Here is a 22,154-nt window from a genome sequence, read left to right on the forward strand (position 1 = left end):
AACGAGAATGAACTTCAAATATGCATTTAGTCGCAGTTGAGAATTGATACAGCTTATCGGAGCAAATTGAAAAATATTTCCTTCAAACACCTTCAGAAATTGTCCCATTGGGATCAAAGCTACTGGTCATTTCACTCTCACCAATGCCGTAAAGATACCGGATATAACTTGATAAAATCCTATAACGATTTTAAAACACGACATAATGACATCTGCGATAGTACGATTATTGTCAGTTTGTTTCGAGTCGCCCCAAAAAATCATTAGGAAGACAATAACAAACAAAGCTACAACCACAAAGGATGAGACGCTAGCAACTGCAAGACTCGGACATTTTATGCACGTGTTAAATCTTAGGTAGTAGCCACTTCTGCAAATAGCACACAAGTTTCCCTGGTATCCCTCATTGCAATCTCAGTCTATTCCTCCCTTGCAAGACCCAGCATACGGACATTTCACTGGCTTTGGAAGAGGCATGATAAATCTGGAGTAGTTCTGATTGTAATCAGCTTCGTAAGAATGGATGTTTTGCACGAAATTCTTATAAAAAAAGCTGTTACTTTGATTGGTCCACTTCCAGTAATAGTGAGGTGCAAGTATTGCTGTGTCGTTGACGCAGTTGATGCCGTGAGCTGGACATTCTGAACATGGACCAAAACGATCCAAGCGGTAAAACCCTTCAAGGCATCTGCAAGCACGATAACCAGCGGATTCATTGGAAAGCGTACCTACAAAAAGATAGTAACATTTTTCGTCAAAATATATTCCTGCTGACAGAAACTAGAGTAATGTCACAGCGTGACATTACAATGCTTAGGGGTAGGAGGTCACCCGGCTTAAAAATAGACGATTTACATCTGATAGTGACAATGAAATTAACATTATGTTTGCGTTGACAAACAAATAGCATATTTTAGGTTTTAGTTGTGTGGGGCATTTAAAAACAACTAGTTGACGTCCGGCATTTAAAATTTAAGTGGGTAATGAATATGAGCGAAAAAGTCGGGAGAATAGGCCGAGGGCTGTAGAGATTCAACTTTAAATAACACGGCAGAGAAAATTTGCGGGAAACTAATGTTTTGCCTGATAATTTTTTCATGACCAAAAGAGAGACATGACATGACGTCATGAGTCTTGTGATCAAAGCGTTTTCAATGTTTTAGTTCGTTTTTAAAGTACCTTTTTTGTCAGAAATTGGCACGTTTTCGCGTTTTTTCTCAACACTTCTTTACACTGTATTGTCTCCGAGTAATTATCATTCCATTTTCAAAGCAGAATCAAACGAAAACTGAGACAGAAGTTTAAAAGTTGCGTAAATTGACCGATATTGCGAGTTAAAGTCGAAAAAGAGACCTACTCTTGAGACTTTTGTAAAACCCTTTTTCAACTTAACTGTTTGTTTGCCGAAAAAAAATGTTCAACGTTATTAATAAAGGAGAACGTTGGCCATATTGTTTTTCTTCATTCCGGGGAGAGGGGTCATGTAAAACAATGGAAATAATGATGAACAATTTTGTGTTAATGTTTTCCCCGACCGATGAAAAGACACCTTACGAGCAGGGAGAGAATCGTATGGTCATCTGGTTCAGTCGGTAGCCGCGCGACCGACAGTTCATAAATTTCCTAAACGTTCCCTGCCATGGACCAAGCATGAAAGAGTATTAATGGGTTTATTGTGAGCTTTACGTCTATCTTCGATCACTTAAAAGATTTAATCCTACACGGAAATTTAAAAACAACGAGAACGTCATCCTTGCTTGAAAACTGTCAGTCACTATTGAGAAAGAATATACATCCCCGGTATACATCTCTTTTAAACTGGAAGGAAAGGGTCAAAGAAGTAAATTGTACATTGCAATACGTCTGTAAATAACAAAGTTTGGATGTGTTTCGTCTAGTCAATACGTTAATGGTCCAAATTGTAATGATTAATGTTTCCTACCGTACGGACATGCCCAACAGTCCGAGGCACGTTTATCAGGATGTCGCTCTATTGATACGTAGGTTCCAATGCTACAGTGCTTGCAGGTTATCTGTCCCATTTGGTCCTGGTAAAAACCTCCTTAAGAAATGATAGCAATGAAATCATTTATTAAAACGTATTTATGCCTCCTTGCCCGCTTGTCCTTTATACCTTTATTATAAAGAGAACCTTTGGCTAAATTCTGGGGTCATTAGTCGAGCTATGTTTGCAAGAGCGCTTAAAGAAATAAGGAACAACGATGTGTTTGGGTATAATTTTGGCCACGCAAGATGGCCGATTTATTGATTAAATATAACATCTTCAAACAAATTTAATTAGCTATGATTATTTGATTTTTTACGCTCTGGCAAAGGTGAAGGCGGAGAAAAAAGGCACCCAGAGTAAATAAACGACTATTAAGAAAGCGGCGGAGGAAGGGAGGAGGAGGGTCAAATTCGCAAAGCTTGATACGTCTGGAGACCAAGAGGAAGACTTCGGCGAACACAGCTTGTCTTATACCCTAACCTTAAATGACGTCGAGGCTCAGTACTTTTCCGAACGAGCTCGTGACTAGTAGTTTTACAGCAAGTAATATTCCGGCAAGTAATTTACCAGCTAGTGATTTCCCGGCTAGTAATTTTCCGATTGATCTCGTGATAATCGTGTGATCAATACTTGACTATTTTGTGTCAAATTCGACCCTGCTCACAGTTCTTCCCTGCCGATTACCTATGTTAAAGGTGAATGCGTGACTAGTAATAAGTGCACCTCTAAGCAAACTAACATAAATAATTGCGTGACTAGGTGACATAAACATTTTTATTTGCAGGCAAATAAATTCCTTTATGCCTCCTTGCCCGCTTGTCCTTTATACCCTTATTATAAAGAGAACCTTTGGCTAAATTCTGGGGTCATTAGTCGAGCTATGTTTGCAAGAGCGCTTAAAGAAATAAGGAACAACGATGTGTTTGGGTATAATTTTGGCCACGCAAGATGGCCGATTTATTGATTAAATATAACATCTTCAAACAAATTTAATTAGCTATGATTATTTGATTTTTTACGCTCTGGCAAAGGTGAAGGCGGAGAAAAAAGGCCACAAGCCTCCTGTAGGGAGGCTCGCCCCACCCGAAGACGGATGACCCAGAAAAAGCCGAAGAGTAAACAGTTCCTCAGCACCTGCTTGAGGACAGATTACTCATGAACTAGCTGCATGTGTTGATAAACTAGGTGTACGAATAAAGCTTAAAAATGCATTGGACCTCCAGCGTCCTAACTGGCGAATTTGTGCGTCAGAAAGACCTTTAGCAGCAGCCCAAGTGGCTGCACCTGTGCGAAAACTGTGTGCTTTGTACAAGGTAGGGTCAAGATTACAAAATCTAAGAGCCCTATTAAGTTGTTCCACAAAAATTGATCTTTTTATTGGCTCCCCGCCCGGCCAGCAAAACAGGGGGCCACTGGTGGCCCCTCTAACAGAAATAAATGCTAAGACAGCTTTGACCGGGCAACCAGATTCTTCTTGAAAGATGTCAATAACAAATGGGCGCCCATTAGTACTGTGCTTATATTTATAAATTGTCAGTTGAAGAGCTACGACCTGCCCTTGGGTCGTCATTAAACGTGAAAGCTGATTAAGCCTAATCAGATTACTCTGATCACTTCCGTTAACTGTTATCTCGCCGATACGTAAAAATGCAAAAAAGGCTATATAGCACATAGCTGAAAACATCTTAAACTGGTAGGCTGACTCTGTAGTGTGCTGAAATGAGGCAACAAGCTGCCGCAAGATTGGTAGTGTAATAGGAAGACGTACATCACGTACCGGTGCTAACTTGCGATAACCTTTAAGAATTTGACGAATGATCGCAGTTTCCGTTGGATCATTCACACCTGCTAACTTGTGGGCATAGCCGATAGCAGATAAATAACTAGTCACAGTGGAGGAAGCATAATTATGCGAATAAAGATGTGAAACAAATAGTACTATAATCGCGGGCTGTAAAGGTAAGCATAAGACTTCGTTACCTAAAAAGGACTGAGCCCATCTCGTGAATAAGCTCCACGAGCGCTTGTAAGCTTCCTTGGAACACTTAGTGAGACTAGCAGACAGAAGTGTTTGTGCTACAGAAGCCAGCTCTCCGGTAGAAGATGTGGTGGAACTAAGGTTTGTTCGTGGTCCATGCCCTGTCCCAGGGACTTGAATTTCGTGACCTGTAAGCGCGATAGAGCGTAAGCCTTGACATTTAGCACCCCAGGCACGTGGACCGCCCGAAATAAAATATTATGTTTCACACATTGTAAAACTAGTTCACGCAAGAGGACGATGAGCTTGTTATCTTTCGTAGTTTTCTTGTTAATAACGTCAACTAGACCTAGATTATCCGTGTGAAAAAGGACGCATTTGTTGGCCAGTTCTGACGCCCATATTGAAAGACTTATAACGATCGGAAACATCTCTAGCACTATAATGTTACGATGTAGCCAGTTTGAAGGCCATTGACCATAAAGCCAATGCGAGCCGAAAACTGCACCGTAACCTAAAGAACCTGCTGCATCAGTGTAAAGATCTAGTTTGGCTGACGAGAGCCAATTATAGTCTAAAAAGAAAGACTTGCCATTGTATGATTCTAAAAAGTTAAGCCATAATTTAAGGTCAGATTTTGTTTCCCGATTTAGACGAATAAAATATCGAGGGCGTTTAACCCCGACTGTCAAGTTAATTAAACGGCGTAAAAAAGTTCGACCGGGCACTATGACAGAACAAGTAAAATTGAAAAGACCAATTAAGGATTGCAGTTCTCTTAAAGTTATCTTTTTCCGACGAAGGAAGTGTTGAATAGAGGCACGACATTTAGTAAGTTTGTCGCTAGGGAGCCGTGCTTCCATGTTCTGTGTATCAAGCTCAATACCCGCAAATGACAACACGAAGTTAGGGCCTACTGTTTTCTCGGGAGCCATTGGAACGCCCAATTCATCACAAGTTTTGAGAAAAACTTGCAGATCATTAGCGCACGATGCAAGCGATTTGCTGACGATCAGAAAGTCATCTAACAAATGTAATATACCGGGTATAATGTAACCTAAAACGAGCAATCCATTCCAGACCGGAACTGAAACACTCAAATATTTTGCAAGAACTGGAAAGCCCCATAGCAAGATTTCTATCAACATAGAATCGATCACGCCAGCAAATCCCCAGCAAATTGTAATCAGAGGGGCTGACCGGAATCAGCCGAAAAGCATTTTTGATATCGGTCTTCGCTAGCGCACAGCCCCTGCCTGTGCGTCGAATTAGCCTGATGGCATCGTCAATATTAGCGTAGTGGACGCTGGAAGCAATTTGCGGGATATGGGAATTAATTGACTTCCCCTCTGGAAAGGACAAGTGATGAATTAGGCGGAATTCCCCCGGCACCTTTTTAGGAATCAAGCCTAAAGGAGAAACATGAAAGACTGGAAAGGGCTGTCCATCGAAAGGACCAACTATTCTTCCTAACTGAATTTCTTTAGCTAATTTTTCGTCTACCGCCTTAGGATTAGTGGTGGCTGACAAAAGATTTTTGGATACAAAATTACTGCGATGACCAACATAATCAATAGAAAAACCAGAACGGAAACCTTCGATGAGGTATTGCCGAGATCGAGGAGGGTAGCCCTCCAGATAGGCCTGTAATTTATCTATTTTGATTGGCGTTGCCAATGGACGAGACAGTGCGGGAGGTAGGGGCTGAGTTATTTGCGGTGACTGCTGTGGATTTCGGTCGGAGTACAGCTTTGGTGGAGTTTGCCTGTTGCTTGGGAAAGTGGCATTGGTTGGCCGGATGATGAGATCCACATCGAAAGCAGTCGTGTTTAAAGTTACAGCCGGAACACTTTTCCCCTCTGTGAAATCTCCAGCAATAGCCGGACGGAAAGGGCGACCTGGTAGGCCTGTTGCGTGAGTCCGAGGAAACTACCGTAGGGGACTTTTGCATGTGGTGCGCCTGCAACCACAGTTCCCAATGGATCTGGTCCCAGGGGAAAAGAGTTTTTTGCCTCAAAAAGCGAAAGTTTTCATCGTAATAACGCCAATGGGTGTTCTTAGCCGCTAGGTCCCGCACTGTCTCGGAATATTTCATTAAAGCTGGGGCGTCGGTCGGTGATCGGACCGTATAAATAGCTACAAATGTTTGAAAGGCTGATATCCATTGGTCTATGTTGGCAATTCTCTTAGGCTTCTGTGCTGGCTCGAGGCTAATGATCGGCCGATCTGAAGAGTGTTGCGTTTGAACAACAAAATTGTACTGTGACTGGTTTGGGGATGCTATTTGCAATAGGGTTCCTAAATCAATATACTCGTTTGCCCAAATTTTTGATTGAATTTTATCAGACACCCTGGAGGCGAGAGGTACAGCGATTTGTTCATGAATCAGCTGGGGCCGGTCAATAGACTGAGCTATGCTATTTATTGATAGCGGGCTGGTACTTATAGTCGACGGGTTCGTAGGAGGAGGTCTCTCACCGGTAATGTCCTGGATTACGGCCGCTACTGACCCCTGTACAGCAGCAGCCGGAGTGGCGTTCGAACCATCTGGCTCCTTCTGAGCTTGAGGGAGTATGCCGGCTGCTTGAAGTCCTCCTAGCACGGCTTCTGAGACTATGGCAGCGATGTCCACCGGGGCAGGGGCTGCGTCGTTGCCGGCAATTGGAACAGTGACCAATTGGGAGGGATGTTCCGAGGCGGGTGGACGGCTGTCCTTATTAGAAACTGTGGCCCGGGCAGCTGATTTTGACCTCTTTGCTTTGTGAGATTCTCGCGTGGCCGGGGCAGCACGCTTCTGTGGGCGTGGTACAGGAGGTACGGTAGGGGCAGCACGAGATTGCCGACGAGTCATCATATTGACTGGAAAACAAAAACAGCTTATGTGTAGCAAGGAAAGTAACCCGTGGATGCGAACCAGAAAACTTGCGGGTATGTGCGCGATGGCTAAAGAAACCGCTTATGCCCAGCAGGTCCATACCCCACTTTTGATCACGTAACAAAACAGAAGAAAAACGAAAAGTAAATAAAATTAAATAAAAGTTAATAATAGAAAGAACGGTTCCAGCGAACCGTAATATATAAGAAAAACGGCAACATGTTTGGCAAGCCCAAATAATGATAGCTGCCGCAAGGAACATGCTTATGTGCCGCAAAGCTTGGGAACTCATAGAGTTCTCAGTAAACATATAGAAACAGTCTATTTAGACATGTAAGACAAAAGAAAATGTGGGTGTAAAAAAGGACCTAATTTAAGCTGGGAGCGTGACCCGCCGAGGAAAGGCAACTGAGCTTAATAGCGGATAGAATAGCGCCCCTGTAACTCCGATAGAGAGCATATTGCCCTTTGGCATTAAGGTGTACCCCGTCTCTGCATAAAATGCGAACGGTGGGTTGTCGAAGTCCTTTGTGACGCCAGAAAACAGCAAAAGGTAGGGTCTCCAGCACCACGCTGAGATATTGGTTGAGAAGGGCCACACGATCGGTGAAGGAGGGTGGATCCCTCAAACCTGCAGCGCGGTTAATGGTCTGGCAAACTACTATTGTTTCAACTTGACATTCAGCGTGTAAACGCTGAACGAGGGTCTCGATCTTCGAACCTACCACCTCGGGCCTAGCGTCCGGTGGGGAAAGGTCGTTGGAACCTATCTCCAAAATCACAATTTGGGGTTGCAGGCGCCTTACTAAATGTAGATCAAATTTAGATAGCTTGTCGACAGTGCGACCGCCAACTCCGAGAAAATTTATCTGCGCGGAACGGGACAAGTTAAGATCCCGTCGTACCCTTGCGTCTACGCCTTTAGACAAAAATAATTCAAAACGACGGACAAAGGAGTGGCCCATAATGAGAACATGGGGTTTAGGAGACATGACTAACTTAAAAAGCAACAAGAAAGATATACTCAACTCTGGAAGTGAAGGATGGAGGTAGGTGGCTGTCAAATTCGCAAAGCTTGATACGTCTGGAGACCAAGAGGAAGACTTCGGCGAACACAGCTTGTCTTATACCCTAACCTTAAATGACGTCGAGGCTCAGTACTTTTCCGAACGAGCTCGTGACTAGTAGTTTTACAGCAAGTAATATTCCGGCAAGTAATTTACCAGCTAGTGATTTCCCGGCTAGTAATTTTCCGATTGATCTCGTGATAATCGTGTGATCAATACTTGACTATTTTGTGTCAAATTCGACCCTGCTCACAGTTCTTCCCTGCCGATTACCTATGTTAAAGGTGAATGCGTGACTAGTAATAAGTGCACCTCTAAGCAAACTAACATAAATAATTGCGTGACTAGGTGACATAAACATTTTTATTTGCAGGCAAATAAATTCCTTTCTTTATAAATATGTGCTGCAATATAATGGTGTCCTTGGAAAGCGATACTGGGTGGGACGTCACCTGTTTGTGCCTGCGATAAATACATTAGTGTAGCTGCATCTAACGCCCTCAATTTGTTTTTTCAGTTGAATCGTTAGGGGTGAAGTGTTTTTCAGAACAGCCGCTTAAGGAAAATTATTCGACATTAGATTCACATACAAACACTGTTGCAGTAATTTCTCACGCGGTTGCCTACTCGTCAAAAGGGCTTCCAAAACCGTGCATGATAAGTTTTTTTCTCTTTTAACAGCGGCAGGCTTAGCTTAGTTGGTAGAGCCTTTGACTGCAGAGTGGGAGGTCGTGGGTTCGATCTCTGGGGCAGGATTAATACTCGGGTTCTTAAAATAACTGAAAAATGAAGGTGCTGCCTTTGTCTTCCCTGTAAACCGCAAACAAGTACGTAGTACACGTATTGTATTTCATAGCAATGTAATCTCACTTACCAGCAGGGCACGCCTTGCAAGAGTCATCCAGAGATTTCAATCCGTCTTTGCAAAACGTACAATTCCAGCACATTGAGTTTAAAAAATGAGAATGGGGACATGGATGGCATATAAACCCTGATTGTCTAAAGCTCTTTAAATCATAAGCCACTTCATCCTTTACAATGGTGTAAAAAGTGGTGGAAGGAGCACAGTCCCTGAAATAAGAGAATAAAAGAGATCAGAAAATTCTCTGTCGAAAAAACCACGTGTAGGGTTTGATTGTAGAGGCTAATGAATACAGTTAGGAATATGACACATTTCAAGCCATAATAGTCAGGGTTTCACGTTCTTTAGTTACTGCACTCCCCTTCCTCCCCTCCCCCGCAAAAAAAAAATAAAACGTGAATTCTGAAATTCAAAAGCCAACTGACGTTTGCGTTTTTCTCTTCCGTATATAATCTAAATGGACCTCTCAAGAAACAGAAGATTACTTTAGCACGTTTAAACGGTCATTGTTTGTGATTGGTGGATCCTGATCTGTTTTGTGTGTTTCTCTGTTTCAAGGTTCGTTGTTTGTGATCGTAATGATGATTGACGGCAGCAAAAAACGCAGTTGTGAAGGCGGCACTATTCCCCTTTCGTAAACGGTTCTTACCAATTTTAACGGTCGATGCCACCATTGGTATCCATGGCCTTAGTAATGATAGATGTGACATATTCCCTGGATTAAGTTACAGTAGGGCAAATAATACTTTTTAGAGAGAGAGAGAGAGAGAGAGAGAGAGAGAGAGAGAGAGAGAGAGAGAGAGAGAGAGAGAGAGAGAGAGAGAGAGAGAGAGAGAGAGAGAGAGCCATAAGAACGGGAACTTTTGTAACGAAAAAAGGGCACTTTTGTAACGCGATAGGGAACTTTTGTAACCAAGGTGGGGAACTTTTGTAACCAAGGGAACTTTTGTAACGTCACTAGGGCACTTTTGTAACGACAACAGGGAACTTTTGTAACGAGTGGGGCACTTTTGTAACAATCTGGCACTTTTGTAACTAACGATTTTTTTAAAGAAATACTTTCAGTGATTGTAGTAATCAAAGATTTCCCTGCCCTTTTATACACTTCAACTAGTAAAATTACTACCCTTTCATATACCTGAAGCCTGGAAAAGGAAGCCCTTTCGGGCGGTCAGCTTCCTCGTTTTGGCCATTATAGTGAGTACCCCAGGGTGGGGGTATGGGACTTGTTTACTGTGTGATCTTTACTTAGTTGTAGTTTAAGGACAGGAATAATTTCACAAAGGCCTTTTTCACGGGAAGACTCATAAGAAAAAAATTCAATTTAGTTACCGTTGCTGATATACCTGGAAGAATATAACACAGTCCTTTATTTAAAAATAAAATGAGCCATTACAAAGTCACTGATGTTAATATTAATGAAGATGAATAAAGGACAACATGATGCCGACTAGATATGAGAAACGAGCGGGTGTTATCGGTCGTCCAAATTCTATATAATGCGCCATGCTTAAAGTGAAGAAGTCGGTGAACATTTTTTTTTTCGAACGCAAGGCAAAATACATAAACTATTATACATTTTCAGGTATTCCTTTGACCCCGCGGCTACAAAAAGTGATTTTTTTTAGTCCAACAGCCAAAAGTGTTTTGTCTAAATGTCGAGTCGCTATTGCGGAGTTAAAATGCTCCGTGGCCACTTTAACGAAAGTGAAGAAAGAGCTTAAAAACACCCAACAATCTCTCTAGACAAAACGCCTTAATGGGACATCACCGAATACTATTTTTGCTCCATGCAAATACGGTCCGAAACCCGCTTTACGGACACCCACTTGATACGGACACCACGATATTACGGACAGTTTTCTTTGTCCCGGGGAAAGAAAGCCGTTACATTTTCTCTAAATTCAATCCTTTTAATACCGACACCCGTTTATGTGGACAACAGACACTTATTTCCTGCCTAATCAACGAATTCCCATAGAGAGCCAGCCTCGCTAATGGGGACACTTCAATATCAACTGTGTGCTGTAACAGACCGTTCCCTTTTGAAGGTAAAAAGTTCTTCAGTTGACAGCATGTCGATGTTCCCAGCGCTACAATACTCCGGATAGGATGGTTTTAGACATCACTGATTTTAGGCATCAAACGAATTACGCAGAGAAGGGTTTTGATAGAGTAATATATAAACGAGGGATTTTTGAGTGTTTCCGTGGACTTAAACCACGTTATGACGGCCTTGTGAAGGTAAGAGAAGTTTAATTTGACGAAGCTTATGTCCTCTTATATTTCTTTACTATTTTTTTTTCTAGTAAAGAGAGGTTTTTGACTTTAATAACATGAGCCGCTTAATACGCACTCCCCGTTAATACGGACACTTTCTGTGGTCCCTTCAGTGTCCATATTAACGTGGTTGGCTGCAAAACAACAACAACGAACAAGGTAAGTGTTATTAGCCTCGACCTTCGGCTTGGCTGATGACACTTACCTCGGCCATTATTATTCTGCATATCACAAAAACCTCAGCAAATAATTGTTTAGCCTGAGTACAGCCGCCCCCACCCCTCAGAAAAAATCGGAGGGGAGGGGGCGGATGTACACAGACTAATTTAATTGTTGACAGTGGTTCATAGCGCTGTTTATAGGTACAGTACAGTACTACTATAGGTTGTTTTAATTAGTAACAGTTTTGAAAAGGACTCTGTCGTCACTGATTTAGACATGATCAACAGGATAAACAGCAAATTATTGGCAGAAAATAATTTTACAACACTTCTGGGTGCAAAAACCTTTGAAAGGTGTTATCCACCGCAGATCCTGAATAGCTCACTAACCAGTCCTATTTAGATTGCGCTTGGCAGTTTTTTGTTGCTTAACAAAGATGCAACTTTGTGGTTTTCCTCTAGAAACACTTAATTTTATAAGAAATGTTTCAGACTCGGCAGAAACATGTTTCTTTTATTCCAATCACCTTTTTTTGTAGGCATATATTTGTAGCTAGTTTGTTGCTATTTAATAGCACAATCTAGACAGACTTGCAGATAACCAAGAATTAGAACTCGATCGTTTTTTAGCAATGCAAGTTATGTGATTGTTCGTGGGAATATCACCCCTTTCATAATTTTAAGGCGACGAACGTAGTCTGATAGGTAGCTTGTGTATGAGAGCCCGAAGTGTCACATCGTCAATGTCCGAATAATGCAAGTAGGGCGTGGAAGGGGGTGATAACAGTCTTCAGTTGGTGGCAGGTTTGAAAATGACTTTGCATTTTCCTGGAATGCCCCAGTATTCTTTGATAGCTTGAATTCAGTCAGTCAACTTAATTGCACGAAAATCAGTCTGCTAAACAGAATTTGGACTTCTGATCAACACCCCACTCATAGGCCCGCCACTTCCGAGCCTCTCTCAGTAGAAGTGGATATGAGATGCCCAGCCTGATATCCCATTCAGAGCAAATAATAGTGTTTCTGTTTCCTTGCTAAAAATACATAACTAAAAAATACAGAAGTGATCAATATTTAGTGCACATTACATAACGCAATATACAAATTGCGAGCGTTCAATCAAGCATTAATGCACGCGTTTTTGGGCGGGTCCAAAACTTCGAAAAGTGATCGGGAAAGTTTAGTGGCAGCGATCTATTGTTTTAAGCCTAGCTACTAATAAAAATGGTTGTCAAAGATAACTATACACATTGAAAACTACATAGTTGTGAAGTAGGTCATTAGGTGGTGTCGTGAACTTTAAAACACCTATGAATACTCGACTTTATTTACACATCAGTCGACTTTAGAACGAGTAAAGGTTGATGTGATTGGAAGCTCCTTTCGATTAGGATCTTAGTTAACCCCCGATCCATACTCTTAAAGACATCAAGTCAAACAGAACGCTTGTTTCGCTTTTGAGCTGAAAGAACGAGGAGTACTACACACGTGGCGCTCTTGTTTCCCTCCAGGGTTTAAAGAACGAGGAATATTACTCTTAGCCAGTAATAATACAGGATGCCATTTTGAATTTGTTCTTCATTAAATTAGTTTCTACGTACCGCCTAGCCGGCTGGGGAGAGTATTGTTGAAGTGGCAGGGTATTCCGCTGTAACGTCCAAAGCTAGGACAGTCTTGTTATGACTATTTTGGGCGCGCGAAGTCAGAGAGTATAGAAATATGTAGAACGGAAAGCATTACCAACGAAAAAAGTGGATGTCATCGGGAGGTCCCTTCGCAGCTCAATGATCGCCGGATCCTTTCACAACTTGCCAAATACACTATCTTGAACCTTAGAATACTCAACAAACATACCTGTCCCTTTTACGTTTCAGGGAACTTTTGGGGGAAAATGACTGAGTTATCCAGCTCTAGACTGCTTTACGCTACCGCGCGAGAAACATTTAGACAAAACTCAAGGCAGTTTTCAAAAGAGTGTTATTTTATTCAAATCCGTTAAAAAAGCGTCGTTGGTTCGGTTATTAAATGCGGCATGTTTTTTGGTTGTAGCTAGTAGAGGAAATCGGCGTCAACGTTGATCAATGGCATGGTCTATAAAGACAACTCAAAGCACTGTTTTAGAGAAAGGAATGTTTAGTTGTTCCGCACTAACATTGTGCTTCAATGTGTTATCCAGCGATTAATTGCTGTGAGTGATTGTTAAGCACAATCTTCGAAAAAAAAGCTGTGTTGTGATCCATAAGGTAAGAGCGAATTGCTTCAAGTGAGAGCGAATTTCTTCATGTTGTTAAGGATACAACTGATGAATTTATATCTGTTAAATACCCCCGTAGTAAGTCAAACTAGTTCATCAGATCATAAGGTTATCTTGCGTTTGTGTTTCAAACATTTTCCGTAGCTGTAACTCCCTTTCCTTAAAAGGAATGGACGAGTGTTTTACGTCAGTTGTTGTTGTCTTGATAGCCTTTAATTTGACAACAATATTGATTATTATCTCTCAAAAAAAATATCCCATGAACAGCGTTGGAACATCTAGCAAATAGGGAACTTTTGTAACGTTGGCGTTTTTCGCACATTGATAACTTTAAAAATTTATTAAAAAATGAAAGAGCGCATTTTCTCCTTACTTTCTGCGTTGGTATATTGCCTAATGATTGCTCTTCCTCATACTTCAGTTTGAGCTAGTTTGGTCAAGTATAACTAATGAAATTGATTCTTCAATCTTGCAAAACAAAAAATGGCCTTTTTCCGATCTTTGATTCTTGTCATCGGCATGAAGAGTCATATACTTACACGGCAGATTTTTTCTAGCTTTTATAACTCAAATTTCAAGTAATGTGGTAATCAAGAGAATCATGTGGCGTATAAATGGTAAAGTAATAGCTCCATTTTGACCAAGAAATGGGGTTTTTAGTCTTTAAATTGACGGTTACCACAACATAGGGCGCATTTGTAACCTCCTGGGTATATTTGGGAGCGTAGCTCATAAATATTAAATTAGAATTTGGTGACCACTGACATTCATTGGGAACACGTGTTAAAGTACGTTTCTGACCTTGAAAGAATTTGCAGCAAACAGAATTGTTGAAGCTATCTTAATTAGTGAAAAGTGTTACAAAAGTGCCCTACTTTTCTTCTAGAGAGAGAGAGAGAGAGAGATTACGAATAGTCCGAGTTCCTGGTTCGACCCTGGGTTGCGATTTCTTTTCTTTTGAATAGCAAAACTCTCAAAAATAGGTCAAAAATTTTCTGTGTCTTAAAAACGGTAGCGACCGTTTACGAAAGGGACAACTACCCGAAGGCGGCATAAAAACTTCAGAATTCGCGTGTTTTTGAAAAGCACAGTAACGATTGGGCTCTATAGCAGGGAGCAGATAGAGAAACTTGGTTCTATTAACTAAGTCTATTAAGCTATGGAATCGGCTTTGGGCACTGGGGATGTCTAGTTTTTGAAGCAGCTTGAATTGTTACGCGTCAGTCTTGCCCTCTACAAGCGTCCAGTCCCGTGTGTATACAGATGAATAAAACTCGATATAGACACGCTAACCATAACCAATTCTTAAATGGGTCATTGACCAGTTAAAGCTCGCTTTAGTTTTGTTAAGTTAATAAGTAATAATTTAATTAGTAAGTAAAATAAAAAAAACAACTTTCTTGCCGGGTTACTAAAACGATGCATGGAATAATCAAACATGCTCACATAGCTATATCTGTCACACACGTGACTGGCATTTATTTATTAAAGAGAACATGGTTCATATCGATACAAATCCCGGAGGAGTACTCCCTTATATTTGCCTTGTAGGTATGTGCCGCCCCAAAGGGTGTGGTGTTTGCGCCGTTTTTCTCTGAAAACGGAAATAGGCTTTACCTATTGAGGTCTGAATTTGGTTATGGCTTTCAAGGGAATACGGAAGTGCACAAACGTATTAATTTGTCGTTTCAATTCCAAATGAATAAGAAAGAAAGAGTAATATGCAAATTCCAAATGGATTTTAAGAAATCTTTTTGTTGGCGTTCTAATCTAAGTAATAATAACATAATTTCTGCCTACGCCAGGTCTGACAACGGAAATGGATTTTTAGAGGCCAGGTCTAAAATCAGGTGTGGAAAATGACAATTTTTTTGGTCTGAAAAAGGGTCAGGATTTGGAGAACCGGCGGCACACCCCCACCGCGAATTCCCAGGAATACCCCGCGCAGGACAGAGATACATACAGTACTGACGAGAATTCCAGATGGGGTGGAAATGACAGCCGATGAAGATTGCTACATGTTACAGACCTGGAACAAAAATATATTCTCACTTATACAGTCGAACCTCTCTAATACGGACACCGAAGGGACAGAGCAAAGTATCCGTATTAGAAAGGTGTCCGTATAAAAGAGGTCACTACAATGACGTCACTTTTATGACTCCACTTACAGTTTTAAGTATTCAGTAACTAAAACCAGGCTCACACTCATCTTTAAACCGCATTTAAATTTATTAATTCACAGTTCAAAGACAGTAGCATACAAAATTGTACATCTCAGCAACAAAGTGGACAAATCACTTTTAAAACCAAACGAGCTACAGGGCAATGCTGCAAATAAAAAGTTGTAAAACGTAAAGCACAATTCTGAAAGCATCTTGCGTTATTTTGCAAGTCAGTAAACAGTACTGAGTACAAAATGTGATAGAAAAGATCTTTATGCTTTCTGTAGTTATTTAAAAAAGTCGGTTATCTTCCTCTGTACACCTTTTGCAAATCGTTGTTTGATATACTCAGCGACTGGGCTTTTGAAAACACCTTGCATAGCTCATCAGCCAGACGGGATTCACCCTGTGCGGATTCACCTGATTGGGATTCGGGATCGACCTGATCACCGCAGTGTTACATTTAAGTTTATATGAATTTTTACTCTGGGGCCGAGATTCAGTGTCCGTTGTCCGTATTAGAGACACCGTATTTTATAGTTTTTTTTAAAAGAATATATATGAGAATTTTTTCGGGAAATTGGAAAGTGTCCGTAATAGAGGTGTGTCCGTATTAGAGAGGTGTCGGTACAGAGAGGTTCGACTGTACGTGTATAGTGAACGACCATGAATAAAGGTGTTGCCTTTGTAGATTGCCAGTTATACTCGCGATGTCGTTTGTGTTTTTTTTTTAATTCCTTGTTGATCGATATTTCTGTTGATTTGTCTAAGGAAATATTTGTATGTTATTTGGTATCTTATCCAAACAAAGTTTATTGTTTGTATCACTTAATTTTATTATTTTCACTTACACTTTGGATGCGTTTGTTAATAAATCAAGCAGATCATTTGGCAATGTTGTTAACGGGTTGTCGAAAGTGTCCTGGAAGAAAAATGTTCAATTTGATAATTCTAAGTAACACGAAAAAAATCTAGTGACAATTATGAGCAACAGCCTGAAAATCTATAACAAAGCAACTGATCTAATGATTGGGAATTCATGTGTATCCAAAGGTCACGTTTATTAAGTGATAGTATCACTCCATTTAGTGGAGCAGTTAGAGCAATGATTCGAAAACCCCTAGCTCGGGTTCCGCCCTGGTCGCTTGCTGGATTTTTTCTCGGTAGCCCGGAGTTGAAATCCTCGACCACCCTTGTAAATAGCAACTTTTGTTCCATTTGAATTATTTTTTCATTATCCCTGAAAAACCCATAAGAGGAAAAGATAATTAAGTAGTTATAATTTTAATAATATATATTTTTTTAATTTCAAGAAGAAGAAGAAATTTTATCAACAACAATGCTAACTATTAAAATCCTATTTACAATTAATTCGCTTAAAAAAAAAGATAATAATAATAATAATAATAATAATAATAATAATTAGTAGTAGTAGTAGTAGTAGTAGTAGTAGTAGTAGTAGTAGAAGTAGTAGTAGTAGTAGTAGTAGTAGTAGTAGTAGTAGTATAAGTATCCATCAATTCAATGAGTGGCAGGGTGGACGTTACCATCTCTTGCATTGTTTAGAGGTTAGTTTGCAATAAATTCTTCCCATCCTTCGAACGTATAATTCACGTGACACTCGACAGAGGTCCCTCAGTCGAGTCACACTAAAATAATTATGGCAACTTACGTGTCCCGTACCTGAATGCGCTGCCGACACACGGTACGGATTCATCATCACTTCCAAAATGTCGGAAACACTTGGTTAACAGTTTGCCTTCTTTTTTTGTTCAAGTTTTCTCCGTACTTAGATTCATGTCCGAGTTTTCCGGTACACTTGGTATCAAGTTTAAAGCTGCATTTCAGGTGATGAACTGTAGTTTACAGCCAAGTAATACAAGTTGAAAAATTAACGTGTAATGTATCCTTTACAACAACCTGCATAAATTGTACGTGAAACTTTCACTTTTGATCATCACTTACAATGTACTAAGGGTTTGAAGGCCGTAAAAAGCTTTTTTTCCGAAGCGCTTGATCTCATTGTTGTGAAGAAACCTACAACGACAAATGTAAATAATGAAGTTATAAATATATGAAAATCATCACATGGAGAATAATAGGAAAGAAAATCACCGCAGTTTAATGTCTCTGTTCCGTTACTATGCATGTTAAACGCGAATTAACTTAATTATAAAACAAATAATGACAAGCTAGCATTAATGAGGGAGCACTGCCTTGCGCTAGGTTAGCCTGTGGGACTTAACTCACTTATCTCCCCAGCACTACGAGCTGAATGCAATACAACACGTGCTGGATCGGACAAGAGTATCCGTTTGCAGGCGATATTATACACCGAATGCAAATATGGCGGATCTCTCGGTCGGCCCGGGTCTAGTTGCGCGAAAGCGAGGCTAGTGAGGCCTCGATAGTGTTGTTTTGACTGCGCGTCTTAGCGATTCAGTCGATGAATATGGTTTCCTTCGAGTTGTTACGTGCTTAAGAGCCATCAAATAGGAGATTTAACTCCAGCAGAGACGAAAGTTGATTATCTTCGCTTTGCCAAAGTTCTTTACGAAGAAAGAAATGGATTCAAGCGATTCGGCGCCGCGAATGGAGGCACTCTACTATCACGGAGTTATTTTTTAAAAGAACGAAAGTGTGCTCGCTTCACTTCAGAAGAGAAGACTCACGAAATTATTAGAATGGGTGAATAACTGAAAGATTCATGGTTCTGTTTCAAGTTTGCTTTGTCCGTTCTCTTACCAAGGAAAGGTAAATATCCTCGAGGACGAGTGAATCCGCCGTCGCGACTTACCAATCTTTTGGCGCTCTCAGAGACACAACGACAAACAACAAGGGCGAATGTTTTTTCACAGTCTTCACGATCCTGTGTTCAAGAGTTTGAGCAGTGCCATTAAAGGAGCAATTTTTGGACGATCGCTGTTAGTTTATCTCGAAACTATTCGACAAGTTGCTAAAATAGATCACGCGCAAGGTCAAATACTATGCTCGAATACTTGCACGCTCATTTTCTTCCAGAACCTTTTTTTTTCTTCTTACTTTCTTAGTTGGCAACGGTTCCTCCGTTAGTTTTTTCAGTGCATTTTGGTCAAGGACTGTTCTTGAAATATGTCGCTTTCTTCTGGTTCTTACATAGTTTCACAGGCCACGCTTGTAGGATTAACAGGCGATTGTTATTGTTGTTGTTATATTTTAATGCAGCTGTTTTCAGCGGGAAATCTAAAAGATCTTACGGTCCACCGCGGATGCTCCCGTTCTCGAGAATGTTTACCTTTTGTTGGATAAATAACAGACCATGCAAACATCTTGGAACAGCACCATCTCTTGTGAAAATTATTTCATTCAAATACTTTCGTGAGTATTCTCATCTAAAGCAAGTGAGCGAGCACAGTTTCGCTGTAAAGTGCTTCCCATCGCCGCGCCGAATCGCATGAATCCTTAAGTTTCTTTGTGAAAAGATCTCGGGAAAGTAAAGGCCTTTCCAGCTAGAGTAAAATCTTCTTTTTGGTGGCCCTCAGGCATGCAACAACTCGATGCAAACCATATCGATCGACTCGATCGCTAAGACGCGCAGTCAAAACAAAACTCTCGAGGCCTAACTAGCCTCGCTTTCGCGCAACTAGACCCGGGCCGGCCGAGAGGTCCGCCATATTTGCATTCGGTGTATACGGTAACGCGGTTAACAAGCTTAGGGGAAGTCGCTGTGCAGACTTAACCGCTACTGATGCATGCGAGGCAAAGCATCCCCCAAGCCCAAACAAGAGAACGAATAAACAAGTAGAAAAAACGGAAGCTAGATTGGCTGGAAGCGTCGAGGAACAATAGCCATCCTGGGAGCCACAGACTCTTATGTAAATTGCGGAGTTCTGATATACAGCCAACAGTCCGAGGACCAGCGACCAAGAACTTTTGCCAATCTGGCAAGCCGGGGGCGGCTGCAACGGAGGCCGCACTGATGCGAAGGCTATGCTCTTTGAGGCTTTGATAAGGTGGGCCAGCGACCCTAGCACTATCCCTAAGGAGGTCAGATACGATGCCCGGGGTGAGGTAACGACCTGATTCGAAATAAAACAAAGGTCCATGCTGCGGCCTAGTTGAGAGAAAATACTCTTGCATAGCAGCAACGGCGCAAAGGGGCGACAAGGTGTGAGCTGTAGTGAGTGACTGACTTTCCCTAGCAATATTTGTCTTAGAAGATTTTAGATATACTGTTATGCAAAACGAGCGCGCCAGGCTGTGTTCAAAAGTTATGCATTCAGTAGAAAGATCGAATTGTTGGAGAAATTTGTGCACCCCGCTGTAGGTATATTCGCTACAGCGCAGGAAAGCGAAAAAGGCCAGGTTAAACGCGGCCCAGATCATAGAAAAAAGGAGCGCCCATTCCATTTGGACAGAAAAATTTTCCGCTTGGCTAGGTCCTTAAAGAATTCCTTATTAAGCCTCATATTGTGAAAACGACTGGGGACCCCCCTGGTCAAATTAATCGCTCGCTATAGAAAGGTCCTACCCGGCACCGCTACTTTACATGCAAACTGGAGAGTCCCGATCGACCAGGCACACTGACCGACGATTTTTGAAGCAGTTGAGCAGCTGATTGATCCTGACGAGTTTGTCCTGGGGCAAGCGTTATACCCATGAACTCAATCTCCTGGGAGGGGGCCTATCGTCCTAGAAGCGACCACCGGGGCCTTAAGTGACGTGAATACCCTCAAAAGAGTACTAAAGCTGGTTAAAGAGTCTAATTTGTTTCGTTCGGCAGTAAAAAAATGTTCCAGGATGTGAATAACATGCTGGATGCCGTAGTTGTTTTAAGGACTCACTCGAGGCCGTCAGACAGCTGATTAAAGAGGAACGGGGCCGAACGGATCCCGAAGGGTAGGTACATATCTACGTAATGTTGTAATTGCCAATAAATGCCCAGTAAGTTCCAGTCGTTAGGATGAATGGGTATCAGACGAAAGGCTGATTCGAGATCAGTCTTGGTCGTGAAAGCTCTCCTTCCCAGGGACTGGAGGATACGGAGGGCATCGTCAACTCGTACATAACTTAGAGAATAGGGGTCTTTAGGGATGTGGTCGTTATTGCCAGTACCTTGGGGGAAGGAGAGGTGGTAGATAGTGCGCCATTCAGGTGAGTACTTTTTGGGGATAACGCCTACCGGATGACATTGAAACTTAGGTAAGGGTGAGGAGGGGTAGGGACCTGCTGCCCTTCCCAGGGAAGGAACGTCAGGGTGCTGTGCTGCCGAAATGAGGTTCGGGGAGACCCGGTACTGAACGAAGCCTTGTATATTCAATGTGAGCACCCTCCTTGAGCTTACTAAGCAGATTATGCACCGCCGCCCGGTTAGCTCAGTTGGGAGAGCGCTGGTCTGCTGAGCGGGAGGCCGTAGGTTCAAACCCAGGCCGGACCAACACTCAGGGTCTTTAAATAACTGAGGAGAAAGTGCTGCCTTTGTAATAACATCTACAAATGGTTAGACTTTCTAGTCTTCTCGGATAAGGACGATAAACCGTAGGCCCCGTCTCACAAGCCCTTGCACATGAAATAAATCTTTGGACGTTAAAGAACCCACACACTCTTCGTAAAGAGTAGGGCACGTAGTGCCCTGTGTAGTGGTCTATCTCACTTTCACACTCATGTATGGTGGCATCATCACTCATTCCTTCAGTACTTGTAAACTGCACCTTAAGCAGTCTGGCAAAGTCCCCCAACCAGTGTTGTAAATTATCCCTGAAAAGCCCTGTGGGGAGTGGATAATAAGATATTTACACATTATATCGGGATGAGTGGCTAATTCTAACTCTAAACGTTTAATGTCAATAGGCGAGGATACTACTGGCTTGTGATTATGCAGTTGCTTCTCCACTTTACTTCTTGCGACGGTCGCTGGGTCTTGGGGCCTTGTTGGCGCTGCTGGGCTGCAGCTGGGTGCATTCCGGAGGGGTGTGGGTACTGGAATAGCTGCGGCGGCACACGTGGGGGTAGCTGCAGTTTCGGCGCCGGCAGCCGGAGGACTTGTTGAAGTCGAAGCACACAGTCTGGGGGAGGCGAGATTTTCTGTTAAGGTCAGCAGAAGGACAGACATCCTCAGCGTGATAACGACTCAAGCAAACATTGCAGCGGGGCTTAGCGAGGCCTGCGAAAGTGACTGTCCATTGCTTAAGGTCTACCTTATCCCAGCTCAAGGAAAAGTCATAGGCCGCACAGCGACGGAATTGCTAGTCGTACGATAGCCAGGCCAAACCCTTAAATTTAGCGACTGCTCTGCTAATAATTTGCTGGTATTTTATAAGCTTGAGCGCCCGTCGTGGGTAGGCATTCACAAGTACTAACATGTAGGTCATGTAAGCGTCAAGCCACTTGGGGAATATATCAATTACCAGTTTTTTCTTTCTGACCGTGGTAACCGGAGAACCCATGGGGCCTGAGGACGAGTCGTCCAAACGGAGCTGAATTCCAGGGGTCTGGGACTGGTATAAAGTGCCGGGAAAAAGTAAC

At 42.0% G+C, this 22,154-nt stretch overlaps 2 protein-coding genes across 2 annotated transcripts; both read right to left on the reverse strand.

Annotated features, from left to right (window-relative positions):
• Nucleotides 1–386: 386 nt before the first annotated feature.
• Nucleotides 387–21,741, reverse strand: LOC140938434 (uncharacterized). Its single transcript, XM_073387913.1, has 7 exons — nt 21,458–21,741; nt 18,448–18,519; nt 17,616–17,687; nt 15,449–15,514; nt 8,803–8,999; nt 1,943–2,062; nt 387–728 (listed from the first exon to the last, which is right to left on the reverse strand). Exons 1-7 carry the CDS (start codon nt 21,739–21,741, stop codon nt 415–417), a joined length of 1,125 nt encoding a protein of 374 aa, XP_073244014.1. The 3' UTR covers nt 387–414.
• On the reverse strand, nt 2,867–8,229 carry LOC140938652 (uncharacterized). The gene is made up of 3 exons (XM_073388152.1): nt 7,891–8,229; nt 6,465–6,845; nt 2,867–4,174 (listed from the first exon to the last, which is right to left on the reverse strand). Exons 2-3 carry the CDS (start codon nt 6,838–6,840, stop codon nt 3,162–3,164), a joined length of 1,389 nt encoding a protein of 462 aa, XP_073244253.1. The 5' UTR covers nt 6,841–6,845; nt 7,891–8,229; the 3' UTR covers nt 2,867–3,161.
• Nucleotides 21,742–22,154: the final 413 nt, after the last annotated feature.

This window comes from Porites lutea, chromosome 5 (assembly GCF_958299795.1).
Source record: "Porites lutea chromosome 5, jaPorLute2.1, whole genome shotgun sequence".
Lineage (NCBI taxonomy): Eukaryota > Metazoa > Cnidaria > Anthozoa > Scleractinia > Poritidae > Porites > Porites lutea.

What these genes read in the sequence shown, in the direction of transcription:
- LOC140938652 (XM_073388152.1), bottom strand. Translation starts at nt 6,840, where the DNA reads ATGATGACTCGTCGGCAATCTCGTGCTGCCCCTACCGTACCTCCTGTA. An exon ending in CGTAATCCAGGACATTACCG is followed by an intron (nt 4,175 to 6,464) that starts GTGAGAGACCTC and finishes TCGCGCTTACAG; the next exon opens with GTCACGAAATTCAAGTCCCT.
- LOC140938434 (XM_073387913.1), bottom strand. Translation starts at nt 21,741, where the DNA reads ATGTCTGTCCTTCTGCTGACCTTAACAGAAAATCTCGCCTCCCCCAGA. An exon ending in CTGGAATTCTCGTCAGTACT is followed by an intron (nt 9,000 to 15,448) that starts GTATGTATCTCT and finishes CTCTTATTTCAG; the next exon opens with GGACTGTGCTCCTTCCACCA. An exon ending in TTGCAAGGCGTGCCCTGCTG is followed by an intron (nt 2,063 to 8,802) that starts GTAAGTGAGATT and finishes TCATTTCTTAAG; the next exon opens with GAGGTTTTTACCAGGACCAA.